This window comes from Epinephelus moara, chromosome 24, assembly GCF_006386435.1.
Source record: "Epinephelus moara isolate mb chromosome 24, YSFRI_EMoa_1.0, whole genome shotgun sequence".
Taxonomy (NCBI): Eukaryota; Metazoa; Chordata; class Actinopteri; order Perciformes; family Serranidae; genus Epinephelus; species Epinephelus moara.
The window spans coordinates 16,465,092-16,488,397 of NC_065529.1; the positions used below are offsets into that span (position 1 = coordinate 16,465,092).

Below are 23,306 nucleotides of genomic sequence, written 5' to 3' on the forward strand. Positions count from 1 at the left end.
TCTGTCCTGGGAACATTCTGTGACCAAAAAAAGCAAATGAGCGCATATATAAATTTATAAGTAGACAACCGAGGAGGAGGAGGAGGAGGAGGAGGAGGTGGAGGAGGAGGGACGGTATGTTGTGAAAGAGGAGGATGGTTATGTAAGAGTGTAGGCCTGGAGAGATACTGCAGAATGAACCCTGCCATTACCCAATCCTGACTCATGTACACCTCTGAAACCATACACACACATTAGGAGTTAAGCACACTGTATTTTAGATGAATGTGTTTGCCCTTCTGTCATGCCCCGAAAAATGCCACAAATAGTTCCTCACATCCGTTTCTTAGTTCTTCTGGGGAATTGTTTTTGTGTATTTGAAGTTCTCACCCTGTGCTGAGGGGCTGCGGAGGAGCAGCGTCTCCTGGGAGATGGAGTTTCTTCGAGCTGTCTGTCCTTCTTGTTGCAGTCCAGACGGACCTTGCTCTGGCACTCCAGGTGACAGGTGTAGCTACAGTCTGATGGACACAAAAACACACCAATCAGAGACAAGGACACACAGTGGGACAGAACTAATCACTGTAAAGCAGTGAATAAAATGCATTCAAACACTGACCTTACACTGTAAACTATACTCCTCTGTGGTACATCATTCATCACCTGTTAGTGTGTGAGTTTGAAATAAACATCAAACAGGTACAGTCGCACTAACACTCCCCTTTACACAGGGAATGTGCTCCATCTAGTGGCTAATACCAGATGCACACCTACAAGGTACCACACTGCAGAGGATTTATTAACAAAACATACCTGACCATACACTTGTGTGTTTGAAATAAAAGGTACTTATACAGACCTGCACACACAAGACTTAATGCTATAACATGTCAAATTAGCCCAGCAGTAACGTACAACAATAAATCTCATAACTTAACCCTCTCATTAAACATTTAACATGCACTTCTGTATATCTCATTTGTCCATCAGATGGCAGGAAATACTTTGCTAAGTGCAGCTGTCTTCTGCTGATGACATATTACACAATTCATGGTGGACATGCTGTATGAGGTCCATTACAAAAAGGGAAGGGAAACAAATACTGTAATACAGACATACTGTATCATAACAATGGATAGCCAGCCTCCTACATATTCAAAGCCAACACACTGTAACAGTATAGCAGCCCTTGTATGGTCAACTCCCATCTTACTGCCCAGCGAGAAGAGAATAGATTTAGGTACTTCCCCCAAAACTTTCCCAAAATAGTCCACTGTTCTTTAATTTTTAGTTGGTCGCACATATGACAGCCTCGGCTTGTTTGTGTCTCGCAGACTTTATTGTGGCCAGAGGCTTTTCCTCTGAGACGCATACATCTAACTTCTCCTCTGCTGGTGAGATAATCCATACTAAAGCAAAAAAGAGATTTTTAAAACCGCATGAGCGGAGAGAGGACTGCAGTTTGGGGGGAAACTGTGAGTCAGATCCTTTTTGTGGTCCTCGAGCAGGAACGCTTCTTAAATAAAACACTAAACAGTAGGCTACACGCCATCGGTCAGAGTGAATAGAAACATTAAACTATTTCCACAATGTTCCGTTTAGTAGCAAATGCTTCAATATTTGCTTCAAAACAACACGTGTTTCCTGGTACACCTCTTTGTTGCTGCAGCCGGAGCTGAATGAACAAGCCGAGCTCAGCCTGGTTGTTTTTTCTGTCTACTGATATTAGTGTCTCTGTCTGTATCCTGCTAAGATAGGGACACCGCTGTATGTCTCACACTCAGCATCAGCTCTGTAACCATGGCAACAAGCCTTTTGATGACCACTGTAGAAAGAGAGGAGGTCACTGGTGGAAGGCTGCGTGTGGAGGTTTTTATGTATTTGGTATTAATTAGCTGTAAATGCTCCATGTATTTTGCACTGGCGTGGAAAATAGTAGGCCTGAGTATTAAAGCAGGGCCAAAGAGGAGAGAGTGAAGGGAGGCAGGACAGGGATTACTGACAGGAGGGACATGTCTAACAAAGAGGAAAGTTCAGATAGAGGATACTTTGCTCGTGACAGTTTAAAGGTCAGTGCATTAAGAGAGGGAGATGGACCTAAGTGTGTGTGCGTGTGACAGAGACAGGTTGGCAGAAAGGGAGAGAATAAGAGGGAAGGGCTGCGATGCCTCGTTGACAGGAGCGATGTGATGAGGAAAGAGGAGAGTTCAGATAAGGGATCCTCTGCTCATGACAGTTTAGAGGTCACTGCAGAAAGAGAGGAAGAAAGGAAGCACACAGGGGAGAGGAAGAGAGAAACTCCTTTCCTGTTCTGCCTTCCTTTATATACTCCATCCACCCTCTACTAATATACTCATTTATACCAAAAAGAAATATGATATTATTCGTGAAACAGAGAGTTATAAGAGAGGATCAATACCACTCTCATGTCTCTACTGTACATATGAAGCTACCAGCAGCCGGCTAACCTAGCTTAGCACAAAGACTGGAAACACAGGGAAAGAGCTAGCCTAGCTTTATCAAATCTACTTACATACCCCCTAAAAAGCTAACACCAATAGGCTATATGCACACAGTGGTGCCGACGTATTTCCGCTAAGACAGCTGCATCATTTCTGGGCTATAATTCCGCTGTATCGGCTGCTGTTATTTTTGTTAAGTGGTGACAATGTTTCATAAAAAGAACTTTAAATTTCAATGAACGGAAAGCACTACGGCTGAACATTGCAATGTGCTGGTAGGTTGATTTAGTTGCCTTTGGACGGACCTAGCCAGGCTAACTGTTGCCAGTCTTAGTGCTAAGCTAAGAGAGCTAGCTGCTGGTAGAAGCTTCATATTTGGCATATTTCCAGCTTTTCCTTAAAGGTTCTGTAGGCGACATTTAGAGCATTAATATAGCAGCAAACCACTGTTATGTGAGGACAGAGAGGAAAATGGCATCCTGAGTATGTGTGTTGTTATCCAAGCTTCTCTGTGTTTTGTTGTGGTAAGATGGTCCAGACGCATGCGCATGTTAGCGAGTGTGTATCCTACTGGCGGGTTTATTGTAGCGGTTACGCTAATATCGGGAAAGTGTCATCACAGAAGCATAGCGCTCACCCTCTGGTTTCTCCCTGGTTGATACCGTTAGCTCTGTCAGCACTGTCTCTGTTGTGAGAGCTATTTATGAGGGTAGCACCATTAGCTGCTAGCTGCTGGCTCGGCCACCTCCATGTTGAGAACCATGTGCAGACAACTTATATGCTCTGAATTTTGCATGGAGCCCCTTTAGAAGATGCCCTGTGGAGTTTTTGTAAACTCCCAACAAAGTTATGTTTACATGTACTGCTACTTACTAAAACACATCCTGTATTTTTTTGATTGTGTGCACACAATGTTGTTTTTAAAAACAGTGCTCCACAGTGCGACCAGTGGTCAAAAACTCCACAGGATGCCTTTAAACCTCATCTGTCTGACACTGAAATCAGTGTTTGTGTTGGATGTGGTTTCTTACAGAGCACCCTGCCCTCTGTGTTTGTCCTGATAACTGATCGAGAAGACAGGAATTACTGCCGGGCAAACTGCAGGGAAAATGGGAGAACCGCTCAGAAATGTTTCCCTGGTCCACACCTTCAGCGAGATACACCACTGTCAGCAAGGTTCACCTAGGATCCAGATTATTCCCACACTGATAAGACACACTTGTCTCTCGTTAGATAAACAAACAAAAAATAGGTGATGATATTGTGACCACACAAGGAGTGAGATATTTTGCTGACATCCTTGTGAAAACATATTGGACACCTTCTTTTAAACAAATCCCAGGGTCTGGACATAAGTTTAATTAAATTATAGGATTATGTTTAGTTCAGGTGTTACAGTACAAGGTTCTGACCTTAATGTGGAACTTGAGTGATTCTGACTTTTTCTTGTATGTATGCATATTAGCTGTTTGCATGTGTGCGCAGTGCACCTCCTTGAGATGCTGTACCAAGCATATGTGAGTGCTAATGAGCCGGGTGAGAAACTGCAGCAGTGATCCAGTGACCCAGCAGGAGTCTGAAGGTTATACAGGCATGCTGACACAGGCACAATCACAGAGAATCGCGAGGGAAAGAAGGAAAGAGAAAGCAAGAGAAGGGGAGTCAGCAAAAACAACCATTTTTCTTGTGTGATTTTTTTTTTTGGCGTGGCGGTAGAGACAAAACCCCCCACTGGACTTCATGTTAGGACCTGTAGGGGTTTCCCTTTTCGCTCTTCTGTGGAAAGTACATGGTTACGTAGAATATTAAATGGGGAAGTTGCTTGAAATTAAAGAGAGTGAAGCTGATTCCTCTCTGCTGGATTCCTGGGTCCACTTCTGGGAATGCCACAACAGGATTTGTTAGAAGAGCCCCATGCCACTGGATTCTACACATGCACGGACACATCATACTTCCATATTTACGTCATATTCCAGATAAGGCTGGAAAGTACCTTTTACTTTTTTTATTTACTTTTGATTCTCAAAGTCTGTACTGAACCGGGGAAACGAGCCTTCTTATTCTCTTCTCCCTTTGACTGGAAAGTGCTTCAGTCACATAAAACTTCAATAACCTGTCTCAGCGGATTCTTTTAATAGCGTTTATGATTTAAAGGGAATCGAATCTACTTGTCTTGTTGATCTTTTAATATACCATGTCTGTCATTATTCCACTTTATATTTCTACATATTTTATCAGAGGTCTGAATTATATGTTTTGTAACTTTGCAAGGACCCTCCAATAAAAGAAATGTCATCTCACAGAAGCATTTCCTGGTTAAATAGAGCTATTATAAAACTGTAGACACTTTGATGATAGTGAACACACCTGCATGGAGCGACCAGAGACACCAAAAGATGACTGTAATGAAGTTGAGCCATAAACACTCATCAGCATCAGTTCCTTCAGCACAGAGCCACCATGTCTAGGGTCTGTGTGTATTGTCTCAACAAGAGGAAGGGCTGCGGTGTTGTGTGTCGCCATGGTAGACTGGCCTCCGCTGCTTCTGCGGGGCATGAGATGCGTGCACAGACTCCCTCTTTGTTTCTCGTCCCATCATTCCTGTCTGACTGCTTTTAAAACGACACCGCCTCCAGACAGAGCTGGATGATGATGCAGAGAGATGGAGATGGAGAAAGAGAGAGTGCCTGAAAGCTCCATCAGTGTGGTGGAGAGAGACGAGGGAGTTTAGACGTACAGTAAAGATCTATATGTGGTGGCTGTGTTAACTTCAACTGCTGCATTGGGTCGATAGCTGTGAGGGAAGACAGGAAAGGAGGAGCTTCGATTGAGGCGTGTTAGGTGACAATTCTGCTCTAAAAACAGGACATTCAGGTTGTCTTGGTGGTGGAGGGTGCTGAGTATTTGACTTCTGAAAGCTATCTTTCGTCATCTTTCCACTCCCTTCATTCTTCCTCATTTCTGCATCACCTCCTGTAACTTCTTGGAAGATAGGGGATGTGGGTGGTTGTTTTTTCTGGGAGACAGTGGGTGTGGGACAGACACTGGCGTGTAAGGACACAGATTAGCACTGTTTCTCAGGTCATGGAGGATGTCTGTATGGTACTAGATACAGACATTGGCAGGGACATATTGTATTTGCTCCTTGACTGCGTGAGGAGGGAAGGGATAAATGGGGGTCAGTTAGCTCAAATGTAGGGGCGAGGATATTAACACGGTCAGTAATGAAGCTAAAGGGAGCTGTGCAGGTCTTACAGAGGAATTAAGAGCAGCTTTGGGGGGCTTTAGCCCGTCTGATCCCATCATAGCTCATTTGGAGCAGTTATCCATGTTCTCCTACTGTGCGGCTCACACACACACCAGGCTACCCATCACACTGTTTATCGTTATTAATCAAAGTATCGTGCTTTTCTCTGACATTCTCACTGAGACACACTTTAAGTCAGTGAGCTCCCAGGATGCACACTCCATATGCTGCCCCGTGACCAGACATGTGCAAACAAATCTCTCCTAACCTAAATAAAATCTGCCCCACTTCCTCTTGACATCTGTGTGCATTTGTGCACAAACAATAATTTCATATTTGATACTGCCGTTCTTTATCTCCATCACCGCAGCATCTCTATCTTCAACCTCCCTCAATTCCTCCATCTGTCAGGCTACAGATGCCCCTGAATTAACCAAAAAAAGACATGGATCAGGTTTGTTTTTGTTTTTTTAAGAATTATGAGCTGCAATTGGATGCAGCCGAATGCCTAAAGTGGTATTTTTTGCCTTTTGAGAATATTTCTGTGGCTGAAGATTAAATCCATACTGGGCTTGTGTGTTTTAGTGAGTCATGATATAATTCCAGTTATGTGCTCTTCTGATGGTTCAGAGAATTGGGCTCATGAAAACTTTTGAGGATCAATTAGATAATCAAGACTTAAAACAAGACAAAAACAAAAGACGATAAAAACAAGTTGGTTTGTTTTGGCGTCAGAGGACTTTCTAGAAATGTTTTACTTAAGAACAGCAATATGGGTCTTGTAACTCACTCACATCTGGCAGACTTCTGATATTGACATTAACACACAAAGATATAGCATGTATGAAACAAGTAAAAAAAAAAACACACCACTGGATCCTACATTTCCCATAATGCAATCTGATAGCATCATTTCGCTTTAAGTAGATCTGGCAGTGACCTCGCTGCACATCACCACCCTCCCACTCCTCACAGCCCTTCCCCAACTCCCTCAACCTGCTAGCATCTCAGCTAACATTAGCACTGGGCTTCAGTTTACACAGCTCATCTCTGCTAGCATCTCTGCCACATGACCCACACTGCTCTCCCTCTATTTGACCTTTCGCCAAGCCCCGCCCCTTTGTGATGGTCCGACAAGCTGTTGCAGTAAGCATGGAGACCACACTGTAACTAACTGCACTCCCTGAAGAAATATTATCATATTTTTGGGGAGATGAAACAGTGATTCCAGAGAGAAGCAGACAGATACAGTCTGTGTTTGAAGGATATATCCAGGATGTCAAACTGACTCAGCAGCAGGTTAAAAAGACAAAGATAGTTAGAAGCTAAAGCCGAACTATAGGCTACAGATCACAGTGTAAAAGAGAACCACCACATCACTGCTGATCGCCACACAAGACAATGAATATAAAGGGAAACTTTGCTGATATTGAACCAGCTGTGTGGCATCGCAGTGTGTGCAGATGAACGGTGTTTGGCTTCACCCCCGTGCCACTGCCTGCACCTGGACCTCCACTGCTGGACGGGCAGGGATCTCTGGGTGAAGTCAAACACCGTTGATATGCGCACAATGCGATGACACACAGCTGGTTCAATATCAGCAAAGTTTCCCTGCTTCCCTTCACTGGTTCCTGTACAGCAGGGTCGGTCTTTATTCACTGTTATAATCATTAACAAGCAAAAGCAGCATGTGTATACATTCAGTAGGCTATATCTTCAGTAGCTAGTTTGCTAACCCTACACTTTTCAGGGTCTGATTTTGGTTTTGGAAGAGAGAAGAAACGTCAATCAATTCAATCAATCAATTTTATTTATAAAGCCCAATATCACAAATCACAATTTGCCTCACAGGGCTTTACAGCATACGACATCCCTCTGTCCTTATGACCCTCGCAGCGGATAAGGAAAAACTCCCCAAAAAAACCCTTTAACGTAAATCCTATTCCAACCTCTCCAGGTAACAAGTATCATTAATACATGATGTGCCCCAGGCACAACATTTAGCTCCAAATCCACAAAACCAGTCTGAAAATGAAGGAAGTCTGCACTCGGGGGCATGACTTCGTGAAGAGTCAGTTAGCTAGTTTTGATTACCTTTGTGGGTTGTATTGGTTAGGTTTAAGCAAGAGGAGTGAGACTGGTTAGGGTTAAGGTAAGAATGTCAGTGTAAGCCAATCAGAGGCAGACTGAGACGTTAGCTAGCCACTATGGCAACATTCTTATCATACATTCACTGCAGCGCACGGCCACTGAGCTATTAGCTAACACCAGAGAGAAAGAAGGGAGAGAAGTGACATGTGGTGAGCCAGACACATGGCACAACACTGGGAGGGTAATGAGGTGCTGGCGTGTCCGTTGCTGGTCCCTTCTCTTTCATTTGACCCTACATGCCTAATAAATGACCACGTCTTTCAAAGTCCATGGCCCAAGTTTGTACCATAGACTGTTAAAGGATTTTAGTCTCCAAACCCAAGTTGAGATGATGACATCATCTGGGTTATTTTCTCAGACTTTAGAAAGCTTCCCCCAAAACCACAGCAGACGTTACACAACAGTTTTCACAGGCTAAGTCTTACTTGTCTCTTTATGACCAGTAAACTGATAGTGTAAAATCGATGGAGTGCCCCTTTAATTTGTTTTGTGTAAAATGATAGCCCGATACAATCATGTCGTCACAATACAATTCCCCAACACTTTATATAGGCTACAGCAAGACTGAAATATTGACCAGCCATAGTGGCAAGTACTGTCAAATGCATCCTCTGAGAGAAAGACGTAGTCGTGTGAATAACAATGGTTTAACCTTGGCCCTGATCACATAAAACCCCTCACCAGTATTCCCCTAAAACACCTTACCCTCTCCAACTATGAGACCACAGTCACCATGTTACTGTATTTAGAGAATCTGAGAATTTTCCAGACAGCATCATCAAAGACTATGACTTATAGACAATGATAATAATAGATATAGAAGAAGCAGTGAAAGAGGAAGTGAGGAATCTGATTTGGGCCAGTTAAGGATTAACTAGGTTTCCTCACAGGGAACACCATCTAAAAATATCCATCATCTGTCTGCGGTAGCTCCGGCTGTTGATGCTGTTTTTGAAGCTTTTGAGGCTGCAGCATGACGTCACTCAGGTGGAATGGTGAGCTCTTGATGAGCAGCTGCCTGAGTCATGTTTGGTCAGGGTCCTATCAGGCTCACACAGGAGGACACACACACACACACAAACACACAGAAGAGCTGAAGTAACGTTCTTTTACTCAGCTGTCAGTCTCTTGCTGTGAATGAATCAATAATTCTGCAGCACCCAGCCATTTTCTTCCTCGCTACTTTTTTTTTTTTACCCCAGCCACACTTGTGCTAATGTTACATTACGTATTCATCACCCCCGAAAAAAACTGCATTAGCCGGTCCTGTATTTGGAGAAAACATGGGGAAAAATCGATACCTTGCAGCCTTCAGCAGGCTCACCCTTATCTCAAATTCCTCCTACAAATATGAAAGTCAATATTTTAATCCATTTATGTAGAATTTTCTCGACAGATTGAAGCTGTGCAGGTTTTCTGTTTGTGTGTCTGGAGCAAGAATAAACAGTAGAGCCGAATGCTTTCATCCGACCTGTTTACTGGACTGTTCTGCCGTTTACAACCGATCTGCAGCCTGTTCACACACGATCTTACACACACATGGACATTATGTGCTCTTTCACAAAAGCGAGGGGGATAGATCAGCCGATAGAGAGGAGGGGGGGTATAGACAAAGAGTAACAGGGCTTGAGGGCATTGCAGTTCACAGATAGGCAGACTGATGCACACAATACCCAAATATTTTGGCCCACAGCCGGCCTTTGAGGCCAGCCCGGCTCAACCTGTCTACTCATCATCTTTCCCCTTTTTCCAATATACTAATCCCTATCACCACCAAACTGATCGGGATGAAGTGTATAACTTCTAAGTCTCAATTCCCAGTTTGTACCACCTGTGCACACTCCACTCTCCCCTCCATACCTGAGGTGGTGAGCAGAGATCCATTCGAGGACGATCTCCGGAGGATCCGCAGGCTGTCGCTCCAGGAGCGAGACTTGGGCAGCCTCTTCAGCAGCCGCCCCAGCCGCCGTGACACCTGTCCGAAGCAGGCGCTGCCAGCCTCCCCTTCCGAATCCCCCGTCACCTCCTCTAGATGCAGTGACACCTGGCCGAGCAACGTTCTGCCCACCCTGACACCTTCAACTCCCCCTGGCCTGACCCCCACCCGAGCCTCCTCCTTCACGTCCTTCTGCCCCGGGACGAGAGGTGCTATCTGTGCCATGGACGGAGCATGGTGGCACCATCCGGCAGGCACTGTGCTGTGCGCGTAACCCTCGCTGGCCCTCCTGTCCTGCCCCCGGCCGCTCCTGTCCCTCTGAGGGCTGCCCCAGCGCCAGCCCCCCCAGTTCCCCCCTCTGCCATCCCAGCGCAGCCACTCTGCCACCGGTGCCACGCTCCGAATAAACAGCCCCCTCTCCACTCGCTCTGCCACCCCTCCACCTGTACTCCTCACACGCTCCCTAATACTCTCACGTCTCTACTTGCCTCCCACTTTTCTCCTGTGGTCTGCAACTGCCCAGTCTCCCTCACACCTCAGTGTGTGGACATGAGCCCTGGATCGCTGCTGTACTACTTGTTCCTCTCTAACGTCTCGCTGTTATCAATGCTCCCTCATCCTCTCTCCCCTCTTTTTCTCTCTCCCTCTCTCTCTGTCTCTACTGCAGCACCCACACACTCTGCAGTAACAAACAGCCAGCTTAAAGAGACAGAGACCCCCACACAATCCTGGTGTCTCTATTCCCCTCTCTCCTCTCTTTCCAGCAACAGGAGCCTTTCTCCTTTTTGTTCCCTCAGTGCTCGACTGTGCACACTTCATTCAGAAGTAGGGAATAGGGTGGGCTCTCCATACAATAGAGCACAAACGTCACACAGACCACTGCAGAGGTGGATACCAACGATGCCGCCTGTCTTCTCCCCCTTTTCTGTCGCCTTGGTGTGAAACCCTACAGCCTGGTTGAGGGGAAGTGAGTCAGCCATCCTGTCTAACCCCACGACAGTAACATATCTTGTCAGCGAGAAGGACATGCATCACCTCAAGTGAGTGTGTAGGGGTGCTTGCATGTGTGGGTTGAGGTGATGCACAGTCCGTCGGTTATTAATATGCACTGTGAAAAAGAAGAAGAGAGCGAGAGCTACTGGGAGTTCTCCTGCCCTACTTCTGAAATTGGAGAGTTTGGAGGAAAAGGATGTGCTCCCCAGTTTCACTCTCGGGCATATGACATAATCACGAGCAATGCCATAAGAAGGTTACGCTCTGATGTAACCTTTTCTCACTGCAGCACAGAGAATGACGTTATGTGTTTAAAAGAAAAATCCCAAATTACCTTCAGCAAACATGCGCTTAAGAATGTCTTTGTCCTGCCCTGTTTGCCCTCACCACCTCTTCCTCTGCAGTCCTCCTATCACTATCCACCAAGGGCGACCTAAATATAGCCTGGTTGAAAATCCCCACTGTTCTGCCATACATACAGCTGAGGAGCGGTACACAAAGAGGAGAGCACAAAACACCACGCAGGTCTCTCTGCAAAAACAAAACCCTTATCTGCATGCCCATTTTTTTAAAATCAAGGTCAAATAACGATAAGCAGAAAGCCAGTGGGCGAAGACTCTCACTGTGTGCACTCTGTTTCTAAAAAAATGGAACAAAAACTTACTGACACTGAAGGAAAATGCAGTTTGGATCAAGTGCGATTCTTCAATATTCAATGCAGCCCTGTATTCAGATTCTGTTTGTTGAGCCCTGGAGGAATGTTTTGGCTGAAGTCTAGTTAAAACTATATTCATCGCACACCTGGCAAAGCGGCAGCGGTGGTATGTCGGGACAAGAGGTTTATGAGCCATTTAACACAACCTTCCTCCTATGTTTTCTTCTTCAACTGTGAATGGAGCTTTGAGAGCACCAATGTGAAACGGCTGACAGGGCTCCCAAGACAAGGTCTGTATTGTGCAGACCGGGGGAAGAGGTAAAATAAGGAAGAGTTTCAGGGAAAGGTACATCCTCTAGAGAGAGGAATGCCACGGGGCATAAAGAACACACTGGGAGGGTTACTGTGAAGCTCTGTGGCACATGTGTTTGGGTGTGTGTGTGGGGCTTCCGGGCAGCCATGTGTCAAAGCGAGTATTCCTCCCTGTCTCTGCAGTGACCAGCACGCGACCCCACATCTGCTGCTGTGGATGCACTACAACAACAACGACCTCTGCTCTGCTTGCAAATATTTAAGGACAAATATTTCACAAATGCTTTCGCTTGTTGTGAAATCGTTTTTGGAGGAGCTCTGATCTTGGGAGCGTTCACCTCGTCGTACAGTGCTCTGACCCAAGGAGCAGAGATGTACAGGCTGACTTGCAGGATGAAAAACAAACCATAGTACACAGAGGAGGTGAGAGGGGTACAAATTCGAGGTGGGGCCAAGTTGCATGCAAGTCTCACTCAAGTCCCAAGTCAAGACTGACGATCCGAAGACAAGTCCAAGTCCTAAGCTTTAAGTTTTGAGTCCTAAAGAAGTCATCAGTGTGCTCCTCATCAAATGTAATGCCATTTAACAGCAGAGTAATAATACGTCACAAAAACAAAACTCAGGAATGCTTTTAAAAATTTATTTTTGTTGAAACAAATTAGATAAAACAAGTGCGACTAAACTTAATCATAAAAAACTAGTGCTGACATTGCACTTTCATAGCATAAAGCCAGATACCAGAACCACAGTTAGCTCACTAACTACGTTAATATTAGCCTCAAGTTAGCATTCTTTGTGCAACTTCAAATGTGGAACGAAGTTGGAAGTTGTGTCTCCATCTATAATTTTCAACCTGCACATAATGCATACTACAATTTTTTTGTACGCAAACTAAATGATCTTTCGCATACTTTTTTTCCAACTGGCACTCAGTAACATAACAACTTGAGTGGATGCTGTCTGACTGGTTCAAACAAAGTGGATCATCTGGGGAATTAAGTGTCGACTTAATGTAAGTTGAATCAGGATAAGAAGGGAATTTAATTAATTTGTAGCACACTTTTTTAATAAGACACTTTTTAATCTTTGGGCTTGGGGGATGGTAGTCATTGGTGTTTAAGTCCAAGTCGAGTTGCAAGCCTTTTTTGATTTTGTCAGGTCGAGTCTAAAGTCATCAAATTCGTGACTCGAGTCCAAGTCATGTGACTCAAATCCACACACATCCACGCAAACATGACCTCTTTGAACAATCTCTGGAGTACTTAGTTGTTGGTTGTCTTCAGGACTAAATAATTGGTTGATTAATTGATTAGTAGGCAACAGAAAATGTATCAACAGCTACAGTATTTTAATAATCGCTTAAATCATTCAGCAAACAAATGCCAAAGATTCTCTGATTCCAGCCTCTTAAATGTGAGGATTTGCTGCTTTTCTTTGTTTTATATCATAGTTAATGTGTTTTGGTCACACACAATGAACAACTAGAGGATAGAAAAATTATGATTGGTCTTTTTCACTCATTTTTGACATTTTATAGCCTAAACAATTAATCTAATCTAATTGCAAAAGAGATTGATTATTCAAAAACAAAAGCACTCATTAATTGCAGCCCTAATTAATAGTGCATGTGTAAGGAGTTCTCTTAATGAGTTTAATGGTTAACGCTTCATTTTAACATCCTGTTTATCATTTATAAATAAATGTGTGGTTAATGGTTTGCAACACATCTTATAGGTGTTTGTCGTCAACAATTTAAAAATCCTGCTATGAAGCATTCATAAGTCCCTTATGAACAGCCAGCTTGACAGCGCAGTAGGCCTATAACGTATGTCTTCATGTTTAAGTGTATTTGACTGCACATGAACAAATCCTAGCAGTGTGTTATAAGCACGGCTGGAAAGTAGCACCAGCCACCAGCCAAATACTGGTGAAATATGCTAAATGCTAGATATGCATAAAAAACAATGGTGCTCTATTGATTGGCTGGTAGAATCCACCAGTAACAGTGGCAGGTGGATGAAAAATGAAAAAAGCTCATTTCCAACCCTGGTTATGAGATACTTATTAACTGTTTATGTACATGTAGAAATCATCCAGGTGGGTTTAAATCTGTTTATAGATGTTACTTTGCATTAACACTGCTTACAGCTACTTTACTGTGTGTCATAAACCATGTGCAGTTTGTGCCACCTCCATTAGGTTTAAATGGCAGTTATGTGTACACAGTAAAAGGTGCATGTCATGTTGCTTAACAGAGATTGAGGAGAAAATTGGGAGTGTTAACACGCTTGTGCCACAACAGCATGGTTCCCTGAAAGCTTTAATTAAATATTAATCTGACGTCTGACTCTGTCTGCCATCTGTAATCCCAACCTCTCCATCCCTGAGACATAATCCCAAGCAGTAGACACTGCAGAGCTGGGATTAAGGAGGCTGCCAGTGCCCGCCCTGACTCCCTGCCTCCTTCCTGCCTGCCCTGACCAACGTCACAACATGACAAATCAAATCACAAGACTGATAAACAACAGCCACAGACAGGACACAACCCAAATCTACTGTACAGATTTATATAACTGTAACACTTTGGACTTTTTGGACTCTATAATAGTTGTCATCATTCTTTCTGTGTATGCATCATAGTGTGTGTGTGTTTTTTCCTGTGTGTATGACAATACACACAATGACAAGTGTTTGACTAGTGATGATTAGTGTCAGTGCAGCAGACATATCGAGCTCATAGGTGTCTAGACTGTCACTTATCTGACATGTTGGTCATATGCTTCATTATTTTATGCCCCATTAAGGCCTGATGCCACATATGGCCCTCATCTTTATGTGTGTAGTGTATTTACGCATAGTGGTGGGGGGTTGCTTTATAGCATGGCCATACCACAAATCAAACTCCCATCTGACTCCCATGAGAGGCAATGAAGATATATTAAAAGAAGATCGGAGGAGAGCCAGCAGTAGGAATAAATTCAGAGAATCACACAACAACACAGCAGCAGACTCAGAGACTGGGAGCTCTGGCTGGATTGACAGATTCCACTGAAGGGCAAGGCCACATCACAACGCTCCCTGCGAGCACTCCAGTGTCCCAGGGGGAAAAGAGCTGCATAGCTGTTTCTATAAGATTCATATGCAACAAAGCCAGCGCAGATACAGAGAGGGTGATAAATTAAAGACAGACAGAGGGAGCGAGGCATGCAGCGAGACAAAGAGACAGAATGATGGTTGTTTATGGTTGCAAGGCCTCCGTCTCTCACTCCCTGTTATTTGCTGGGTGTAGTTGAAAGAAGAGCACGGGTGCGTGTGTGTGCGTGTGTGTGCTGCTTCTATTTTGGCCGTTCTGGTTGCGTCTCTCCCCACAAAAATACCCTGAAATGCCTAAATTTGTGTTGCTTGTCATAAATGTCCTGGTGACCCCCCCGTGACTGCACGGCGTACCGCACTCACCTCTGATGTTTTCCGAGAAAAGGGAGTGGAAAAGGCAGTTTGATGTAGAGGGCAGCTGCTGGCAGCAGAAAACTGGAGCTAATTAGCTCGATCCATAAAGAGACCGGCGGAGACAAAAAGTTCTTGGGGTTGTAAAGAAACTCATGACTGTGTGTGTTTCTCTGGGTATGTGTGTATGTGTGTGTGTGAACTGTAATCTCTGCTCTCGCTCCACTGAGCTCTTGCTGATAGCACACTAAATCAGACAGCTCTGCAGTGCTGGACAAACTCTCGCTCTTTTCCCCTATCCCTCACTCGCATTGGCTTCCTTTCCTTCCCATCGCTCTTGTTCTAACACTCCGTCTCTCCTCATTCCTATCACCCTGCCCCCCTCCACCTCTCCTCTGACTCGTTCCACTATGTCTGTCATTCCTGTTTCCAGCTACATGTGATTATTTCCCTTTCTTGTTCCATTTGTTCCTCTGTTTCAGCCCATCCGTCCTTTATCTGTCCCTCCTTCCTTCACTTCTTTCCTCTCTTCAGTTGCTTTATCTCACATTGTTCTGCAGCCGTAGCCTCCCTGTGACAGAGTGCTGCTGACACAATGCCAAGTCAGCAGCCGCATGCACACACACACACACACACATAGACACAGCATGCATGCATGTACAGTATGTGCATGGAAAAGCCAGCACACACACAAAAACTTCAGGTTGAGCTCCCAGCAAAAGGTGCGGGTGTGTGCGTATACTCGTGCCAGATTAAACACATGTACACACACACTGCCAGGTCAAATTGGCTTGGCCCAAACTGTCTGTGTCCCAGGGCTGTGCAGGTGGGAGTGATGTCATCATCACATCACATACAGTCAGTACAGCCAGGTAAAAGTTTTAAATAGCCTTTAAATAGGCACTCAAATATAAAGCCAGTGTTCCTATTACATCTGTGCGCCTGCTGGAGCAAAGACGTTGTTCTCACATCCTAATCAATCTAAAACACATGGGTTCACACACGCTCACAATTAATAGTGAGCTTTACACACATTTACATTCTGTGTATAGGATTTCACCAACGCACCGCTGTTAATTCTCCTATCTTTCCCCTCGCTCTTTGAGCCAGGCTGCAAATCCCAGAGTGAGAACTCTGGGAGGAGAAGCTGGAAGGACAAGATAATGGGCTTTCCATGGAAGGCTTTTGGCTGTGTCTATGGAGCAAAATGCTTGGAAATGTCCTTCCCATGTCATTCTGGCTCAGTCACACGGGAACATGCACACGATTTGAGTGTGTGTACAAACACACAGACACCAGCATGGAAGAGTTTAGCACCCTGATACATGTGCCCTCCATAAAATAACTCATTACTGTACCAGAAACAAGATTGAGGTCAGTAAGTCAGAGCCTCCTCTATTCACTCTTTTCTGTGGGATCTCAAAAGAGCACTGTAATTGTAAGAAGTGTGTACAGTGCATGTTCTGGATTCAAACAATATTAAACAGTGTCTTATTTCCACTGGACATGCACACACACAATCTCAAGATGGATGAACACATGAACACATGATTTAAAGGACTCTACACACTTACTTTGACACTTGAGTGCCTGCGCAGTGATCTGACAGCTACAGGCGTCACACCAGTCCGGCGCACAAGGACTGGACTCGAACCGGTGCCCTTCACCCCTCTCGGTCCTCACCCGAGGGTCCAGCCCCTGGGGAAAGATGGACCAGGCCTCCCTGCGGGCTGGCTCGGTGCGGGCCAGCTTGACCACTCCAGTCCTGCCCTGTGTGAGCCGCTCCAGCGGGAGACCACCGCTGTCCCCCTGTGATGGCACGGGGGAGGAGATGCTCTGTTGTCCGTCGTCACCGGCCCGGCTGTTCCGTCTCCCGCGCGGCGCGTCCCAGTCCCGGTCCCGGTGCGCTCTTTTGTGTCCATTTGTGATGGCTCTACTTGGCATGACATTGATGCCAGACTTCTTGTGCGAAGTCCCCCTCCGACCACCTGTGTTCCGGTTTGAGTCACAGTCGATGTTGCTGTTACAGTCACTGTTGATGTGCCCGGTTTCACTTTCTTGAGACCCGGCTGCGGTGCGTCTGTCGCAGTCCGCGCTGCCCTCCGCTCTGCCCCGGTCCGGGCTACGTGGCGCAGCAGGGGCGGCGGGAGCTCCGCATCCTTCACCGGGCATCACTCCTCCTCTCACCGCCGTTTCTCCGGCTGGTCCCGAAGACACGGGATGAATCCCCGACCCCGCTTCAGTAGTGACCGACCCACAGTCCCCTCCGCTCCCCGAGCTCCTCCTGAACATCTTCTCCCAGGACGACTTCCTCAGCACGGTGATTTTCTTCCCGCCGCCGACGCCGCCGGGCAGTTTGAAGAGCAGCGGTTCCGAGTCCAGCCTGTGCGGACCCGGGTGCTGCCCCACCACACTCACAGACGCCATTATCCCGCTCCCCTGTAGTGCGTGTGTGTTTGGCTGTTAGGCGTGTGTACTAGTGCGTGTTTTCACTCCGTGCCCTGAATGTAAACTCAACTCACGCCCGCGACAAGCGTGTAGTAGTGACGCAAGAGATCTGACAGCTTTAAAATGCCACGAGCGCGCTCCCTTTAAAGCGACAGGCGCGCGCACTAATCCCTCACACTGCAGGCTCTATTTGGCATTACTAGATGAATTATTAACCACTAATTAAACGGATAACAACACTTAACTTCCTGATAACTCATTGTATTTTGTTAGCTCTTTTATCATATTGCTACTTGGCCTTTGGTCTACTCTAAATGTATCAGTAATTATCTTCTGAAACCACTTATATCAAAGACAGACTACAGAAAGTACTCAAGAATCTCAAAAGAAGAATCTGGAGGACAAAAATAATAAGGATATATGTTTCCCATTTAAAATGCCTATCATTTAATGCCAAGCTTTTCAAAACATTAAAAAGCAATGTCTCTAATACAAAGTACCTGATTTTGACAATAGAAGATCAGCTACAGTATGAAGAGGAGGTTAATTTGGAAATGTAATCGGTACAGATTACTAGTTACCATGTTAAAAACTGTAATTATGAGGCTAATATAACTATTTTGATTATCAGTAACTTGTTACATTTGATTACCTTTCTTACAACTGTTTTACACTGGGCAATAAAGCTGAAACATATCAGGAAATAGGCGAGGCCAACACAAGACATTCTGGCATGGCGAAAAGATAAAAGATGCAAAGCAACAGAATGAATGTTATATTCTATGTATAAACTTTTTTTAAACACAAATAATATATTTGGATGTATGCTTTTGTAATAATGGCTGACAATGAATAATACTGATTACAACTACATTTATTTTGTAATTTAATGACATGTAACTAGTTACTCCCTAACACTAGCAGTCAATTTTCACTTCTCTTGTAGGTGCTAAAGAGGGCTCAGACAGAAGTGCTGTCTCACTGTTGAAACTACACATTAACTCATTAAACTGAAGGTATGAAACAGGACGTACAGCACAGCAAGATTAAGAACTGGGCCTACAGTTTGTATTGAATGATCAAGAAGAGTCTAACTGTAGTGATAAAAACAATCTCACACTTGTTTGTGTAGGCCAGAGACAGGAAAGTTATCAAATTTTCCACTTTGCCAACAGCACGTCATATGAGCTGCTAAAAACCACAGAGGCAGTTGAGCTCGTCCCCCTAACTAAAACGAGAAAGCCCCCAAGGACGCCCACACCACTCCTACGCAGACTGAGTGAGAAACTTTCAATTTCATTCTCTGTGCTTTGCAGTGTCACAACAACTCGGCTTGTTTTCTACTTTGTTTGAGACCTTTCATCGTCAAAGCGTGGTTACACCTACCCACATCTAACTTAATGTTAAAGTAATTTGAGTACAGACTGAATGTGACAGTGTTCTGTTGTCACACAGTCATGACAAACTGACTTTTCAGAACATGGTGATTCATCCTCACAGAGGTATGAAGCAGCTGTAGATATACAAGAGGGGACATGAAATGGTTTTTACTTTTACTTTTCTATCTTTGTTACTACTTCCACTGAGATAATCTTTCAATCATTTCACAAGACAAAACACATGAGACTAAAAACATGGCAAAATAGTCTTTAAGTAGGACAAAAGTACAACTGTCAATGTCCTCTGACCTCGTGAATCACCTGAGATCCCTTTATAAACAAATAAACCCAGGGATTTCCCCAGCACGTGAACCACACTGGCTGGCTAATGTCATTTCATAGCGTTAATTTGCCGTACTGTGTACTTCTGCTAAAAAGGAGACATTGTGGTTAGTACTGGGTTTCCCTGATTTTGTTTCTTCTCTTTTACAGTAAAAACCTACGATAAAATACAAAAAAATAACTTATCATTCACGTTAAAATCAACAGGAGGAGAGACAAATGTCACTTCAAAGCAACAGTGCTGTGTGCATGGAGACGTTGACAATCAATGATGTAATCAATCACCATTCATTCACTGAATTTACAATGATATTCTTGAAGTAAACCTAGAGATCAAGTCACATGAAAGCATTTGAATGATCAACCATTATGGGGAAAAGACAGCAGACGTCTCCAGCCTTCGACAAACACAGACAGAAGACACACAGACATACACAGATGGAGAGATATAGTGTCAGTCTGGTTAAATGAATCATTTAAGGTCCTCCAGATTCTGCAGTACTTCTTCTGTGGGACAAAGAGGAAACAACTCTCGAGCAGCTGACTTGGCATTCATTTTGCTTTTTCCTGATGGTCCATCACTGTAGCAGCCTATTAGAAATACAATAACACTAAAGGCATTAATCAGGTTTGTATTGAGCTGCTAGTTGCCAGCCACACACACACACACACACACACACACACACACCACACACAGATATACACACTGAGTAAAAATCCATCAGTGACATTTCCTCCTCCTCTCTGTGCATCTTATCTCTAAATTGAGATCCACATTTTATTGATTGTCTTCAGCTGCTTCCTCTTCATACAGCACAGGCTGCAGCCGGTCCTTGAAAGAAGATCCGGCATATTGTCCATAACTGTTCATGAGTGGCAGCTAAAAGTAGGTGCTTCACATAGAGTTTGTGTGTGTATTTGTGAGTAAGATGCAAAGATGCTGCAATTTTTTCACAGTGTAGAAGGTCTGGCCAAGCTCGGCTCCAGAGGTGCTGCAGGGTTCACTCCTCCCAAACTATAAGACAAAACAATTACAGTCAACATCATACGTTCTCACCTACGGTATGTGAGGTGTACGTTTCGACTAATAAAGGAAGTTGGTCTCAACTAACCTCTCAATAACGCTGTTGTTACACTGTAGTTCCCTCACCAACATCTCCATTTCCTCCTTCAGATGGTGCATCCTGGAACAAAGGAAGATATGTTATCAGGGCAACTGGACAACTGTCTGTATCTTGCATGCACACACACACACACACACACACACACACACACACACACACAAAGACACACCTAGAGACCATCTGGTCCTTGTCCCTGGGTGCGATTCCAAACTCTTGTCCCACTTGCTTGGACTGTAGATTGATAAGCATAATGTCCAGAGCCTGAGGAGGACAGATGAGACATTACACCACTGAGATGCTGAGTGAGTGGCATCACTAAGTAATATTCCCAAACCTAAAAAAAAAAAAACACTCATAAAATATCACATTACTCTCTCATCAGTGAACATGTCTTTGTGCACACTGCTATGTTATGTCTGATCTGAGCTGCAGAAACAGATTTGCAAAATGGAAAAAGTGAGATGTTGACCTTATTTTGCTGCTGCTCAGTCATCTCCAGGTCTGCCAGTAAGCCTATGGAAAAAGACCTGAAGTCCTGCAGGCGGGTCTGCATCTCCAGTAGAACACTGCACACACATCAGAGAAATGGAAATGAAAAAATGTTACGTTAAAATGTTAGTCAGGGTTCCCCCATCTTCAAAACATCAAATTCAAGGATTTTTCAAGGACTTTCTAGGCCAAATTCCCTCAAATTCAAGTTATTAATTACCCTTTTCAAACCTAAACAATACTTGAACCATAACCAACTTTCTTAAGCTCACATGTTAATGAAGGCTTTAAGTTACCAAATCTTCACCGCTACCTTGGAGAATTGGTGGGAACGTAACATAATTATGTTTGTATTAGAAGCATTTGGTTGCATGTATCTACACACACACAGTCGAACCTGAAAACTCTCCTGCACCACTGCTGTTTACACACTGCACTGTTCTTATTAGGTATATTTGAAATGAGGATTATCTATTCATGTAATCAGTTAAATAGCAGCTCTACTGTATGTTTCCACAGAAGCATAATAAGTGACAAAAAAACAAACAAGAAGAACAAAATACCCTTTTTTCTAGATTTAGATCAGGTCACACCTCCCACATCATTATGCACAAATGTGAAGTGTAACACAATTTTAGTGCTTCAGTATCACTTGCTAAACAAGTGTGAAGTGATGATTACTAATGTAGACTACTATTTTAATCTGTTTGAGAGGGACTGCTGAATAGCAATGTCCTACTGTCCTGTGTTAATCTCCTTCATATAAGCTTCCACATCTCATCTGTGTGAGCGGCTGTCAGACAAACAGTTACTGTAAATAGTCATCATGGTCTGGATAACACAGCTGAGGTGAATCTGCTGTGTTTGGAGCAGCTCTGACCTGCTCCAAGTCCTCGTCGAGGCCAAAAGCTCTTTGTATCTCTGCACACAGTCCTCTCTAAGCAGAGATTTCACTCGCTTAATGTGGGACGACAGGTGGATTCTGGGAGAGGAGAAAGACAGGCAGATTACAGGAGCGCTCAGAATAACATCCTTCACAGGCTGGGTGAGCAGGACAGCAGCTGTGTGGACACATACTCACTTCTCAAATTTGTGGATTTGCTCGTCGTTGTATGCCAGCTCTGTGGTGAAAATAAGAAAAGAGTAAGATATTTTACTATGTACAAAAACAGCTATAAAAATCCAGCATATACCAACAAGGAAACATACATACTGCCAGTTTGTCTGTCTTTACGATAATGCTGATGAATTGCTGTTATCTTCTTCAGCAGCATCTCCATCTTCTGACAGCTATGGGAGGAAAGAGGTCAGAGTTCAAACACCATAAACCCATGAGGCCACCTTGATGTTTTGAACCCCTGCCTGCCTGGAGTACCTCTTGTCATTGGCCAGTGTCTCTGATAACTTAGCCTGTTCAATCTGCAGATGCTCCAGTCGGTTCTGAAACTCTTTGATTCCAGTGGCATAAATAGGCAAGTGCTGGTTGACCTGTAGAGAGAGCAGCCACAGACTCTGTTAGCTGAATCAACAGATCACAAATCTGCCACAAAATAAATAGTTCACAGTCCATAATCCTGGATTAGTTTACATTTACAGCATTTCAAATTAAGTGAACTGAGTCTAGCAATGCTGCACCTCTGTCAATTTAGTCTTTTGGTGATATTGATGGTGCAATGTCTAATTCAAATAATAATCTAAAAGATTTAATTTAACTTAAAGCTGCAATCAGCGATGAATGGGATCTCGCACCTTCACGCACATCAGGTGTACTGGTGGGACACCAGCTAATGTAGCTGTTCGTTTCAACTTAAGTCGGGTACTGCATGCAGGGGTGAGATGGTATTTCCTGTGTAGAGTGTGGGTGATTGAGTGCTCTATTGCACATATGGTAGCACTTCAGGTGTCCACCATGTGGTGCTGGAGAACACACCGAATATAGGCCATGTTGTTGTATATCAATTGTAGACCACACCATTTCAATTTTATGTCAATCAAATGATTGTCAGACAAGGCTTTTTTCCTGTTGCCAGTAGGTGGTGCAGTGACTATGACACCTATTTAGCATGTTTCTTCTGACATGTGAAGTTTGGGGCAGATTGGACAAGGTACGGTGGGGTTAAAAATCACTTCCTGTTTGATGGCAAAACATGGAAATTTAACCCTATGGGCCCTAGGCGTTTTTGGGGTATTTTTACTGCCTTTACTTTTAAGCTCATATCACAGTCATTATAAAGGCTACATACACATGCTATATCTTGTTGTTTTTTTTTTCAGGACAATGTGGGCTAACCAGATTTGCCATCATTTCATGTCCTTCTATGTGCCTGTATTTTATATTAATTTTTTTA

At 44.1% G+C, this 23,306-nt stretch overlaps 2 protein-coding genes across 4 annotated transcripts in view; both read right to left on the reverse strand.

Moving 5' to 3' along the window:
- rassf5 (Ras association domain family member 5) overlaps nt 1-17,693 on the reverse strand; it is a 33,476-nt gene extending 15,783 nt beyond the window's left edge. For both annotated transcript variants that reach the window (XM_050038122.1, XM_050038121.1), the window contains exons 1-2: nt 16,751-17,693; nt 370-497 (exon numbers count right to left, since the gene is read on the reverse strand). In XM_050038122.1, the coding sequence (XP_049894079.1) occupies nt 370-497; nt 16,751-17,603 (981 nt within the window). In that variant the 5' untranslated portion in view covers nt 17,604-17,693. The remainder of the gene's footprint in view (nt 1-369; nt 498-16,750) is intronic.
- A 1,562-nt stretch (nt 17,694-19,255) lies between these two features.
- Nucleotides 19,256-23,306, reverse strand: part of ikbke (inhibitor of nuclear factor kappa B kinase subunit epsilon) — a 16,952-nt gene continuing 12,901 nt past the window's right edge. The window contains exons 14-21 of one of the 2 annotated variants that reach the window (XM_050038117.1): nt 22,334-22,446; nt 22,172-22,248; nt 22,040-22,079; nt 21,839-21,940; nt 20,939-21,035; nt 20,639-20,730; nt 20,458-20,529; nt 19,256-20,360 (exon numbers count right to left, since the gene is read on the reverse strand). In XM_050038117.1, coding sequence (XP_049894074.1) covers nt 20,297-20,360; nt 20,458-20,529; nt 20,639-20,730; nt 20,939-21,035; nt 21,839-21,940; nt 22,040-22,079; nt 22,172-22,248; nt 22,334-22,446 — 657 coding nt within the window. In that variant the 3' untranslated portion in view covers nt 19,256-20,296. Of the gene's footprint in view, nt 20,361-20,457; nt 20,530-20,638; nt 20,731-20,938; nt 21,036-21,838; nt 21,941-22,039; nt 22,080-22,167; nt 22,249-22,333; nt 22,447-23,306 lie in introns of those variants that run through there. The other variant, XR_007569461.1, reaches the window with a different exon arrangement.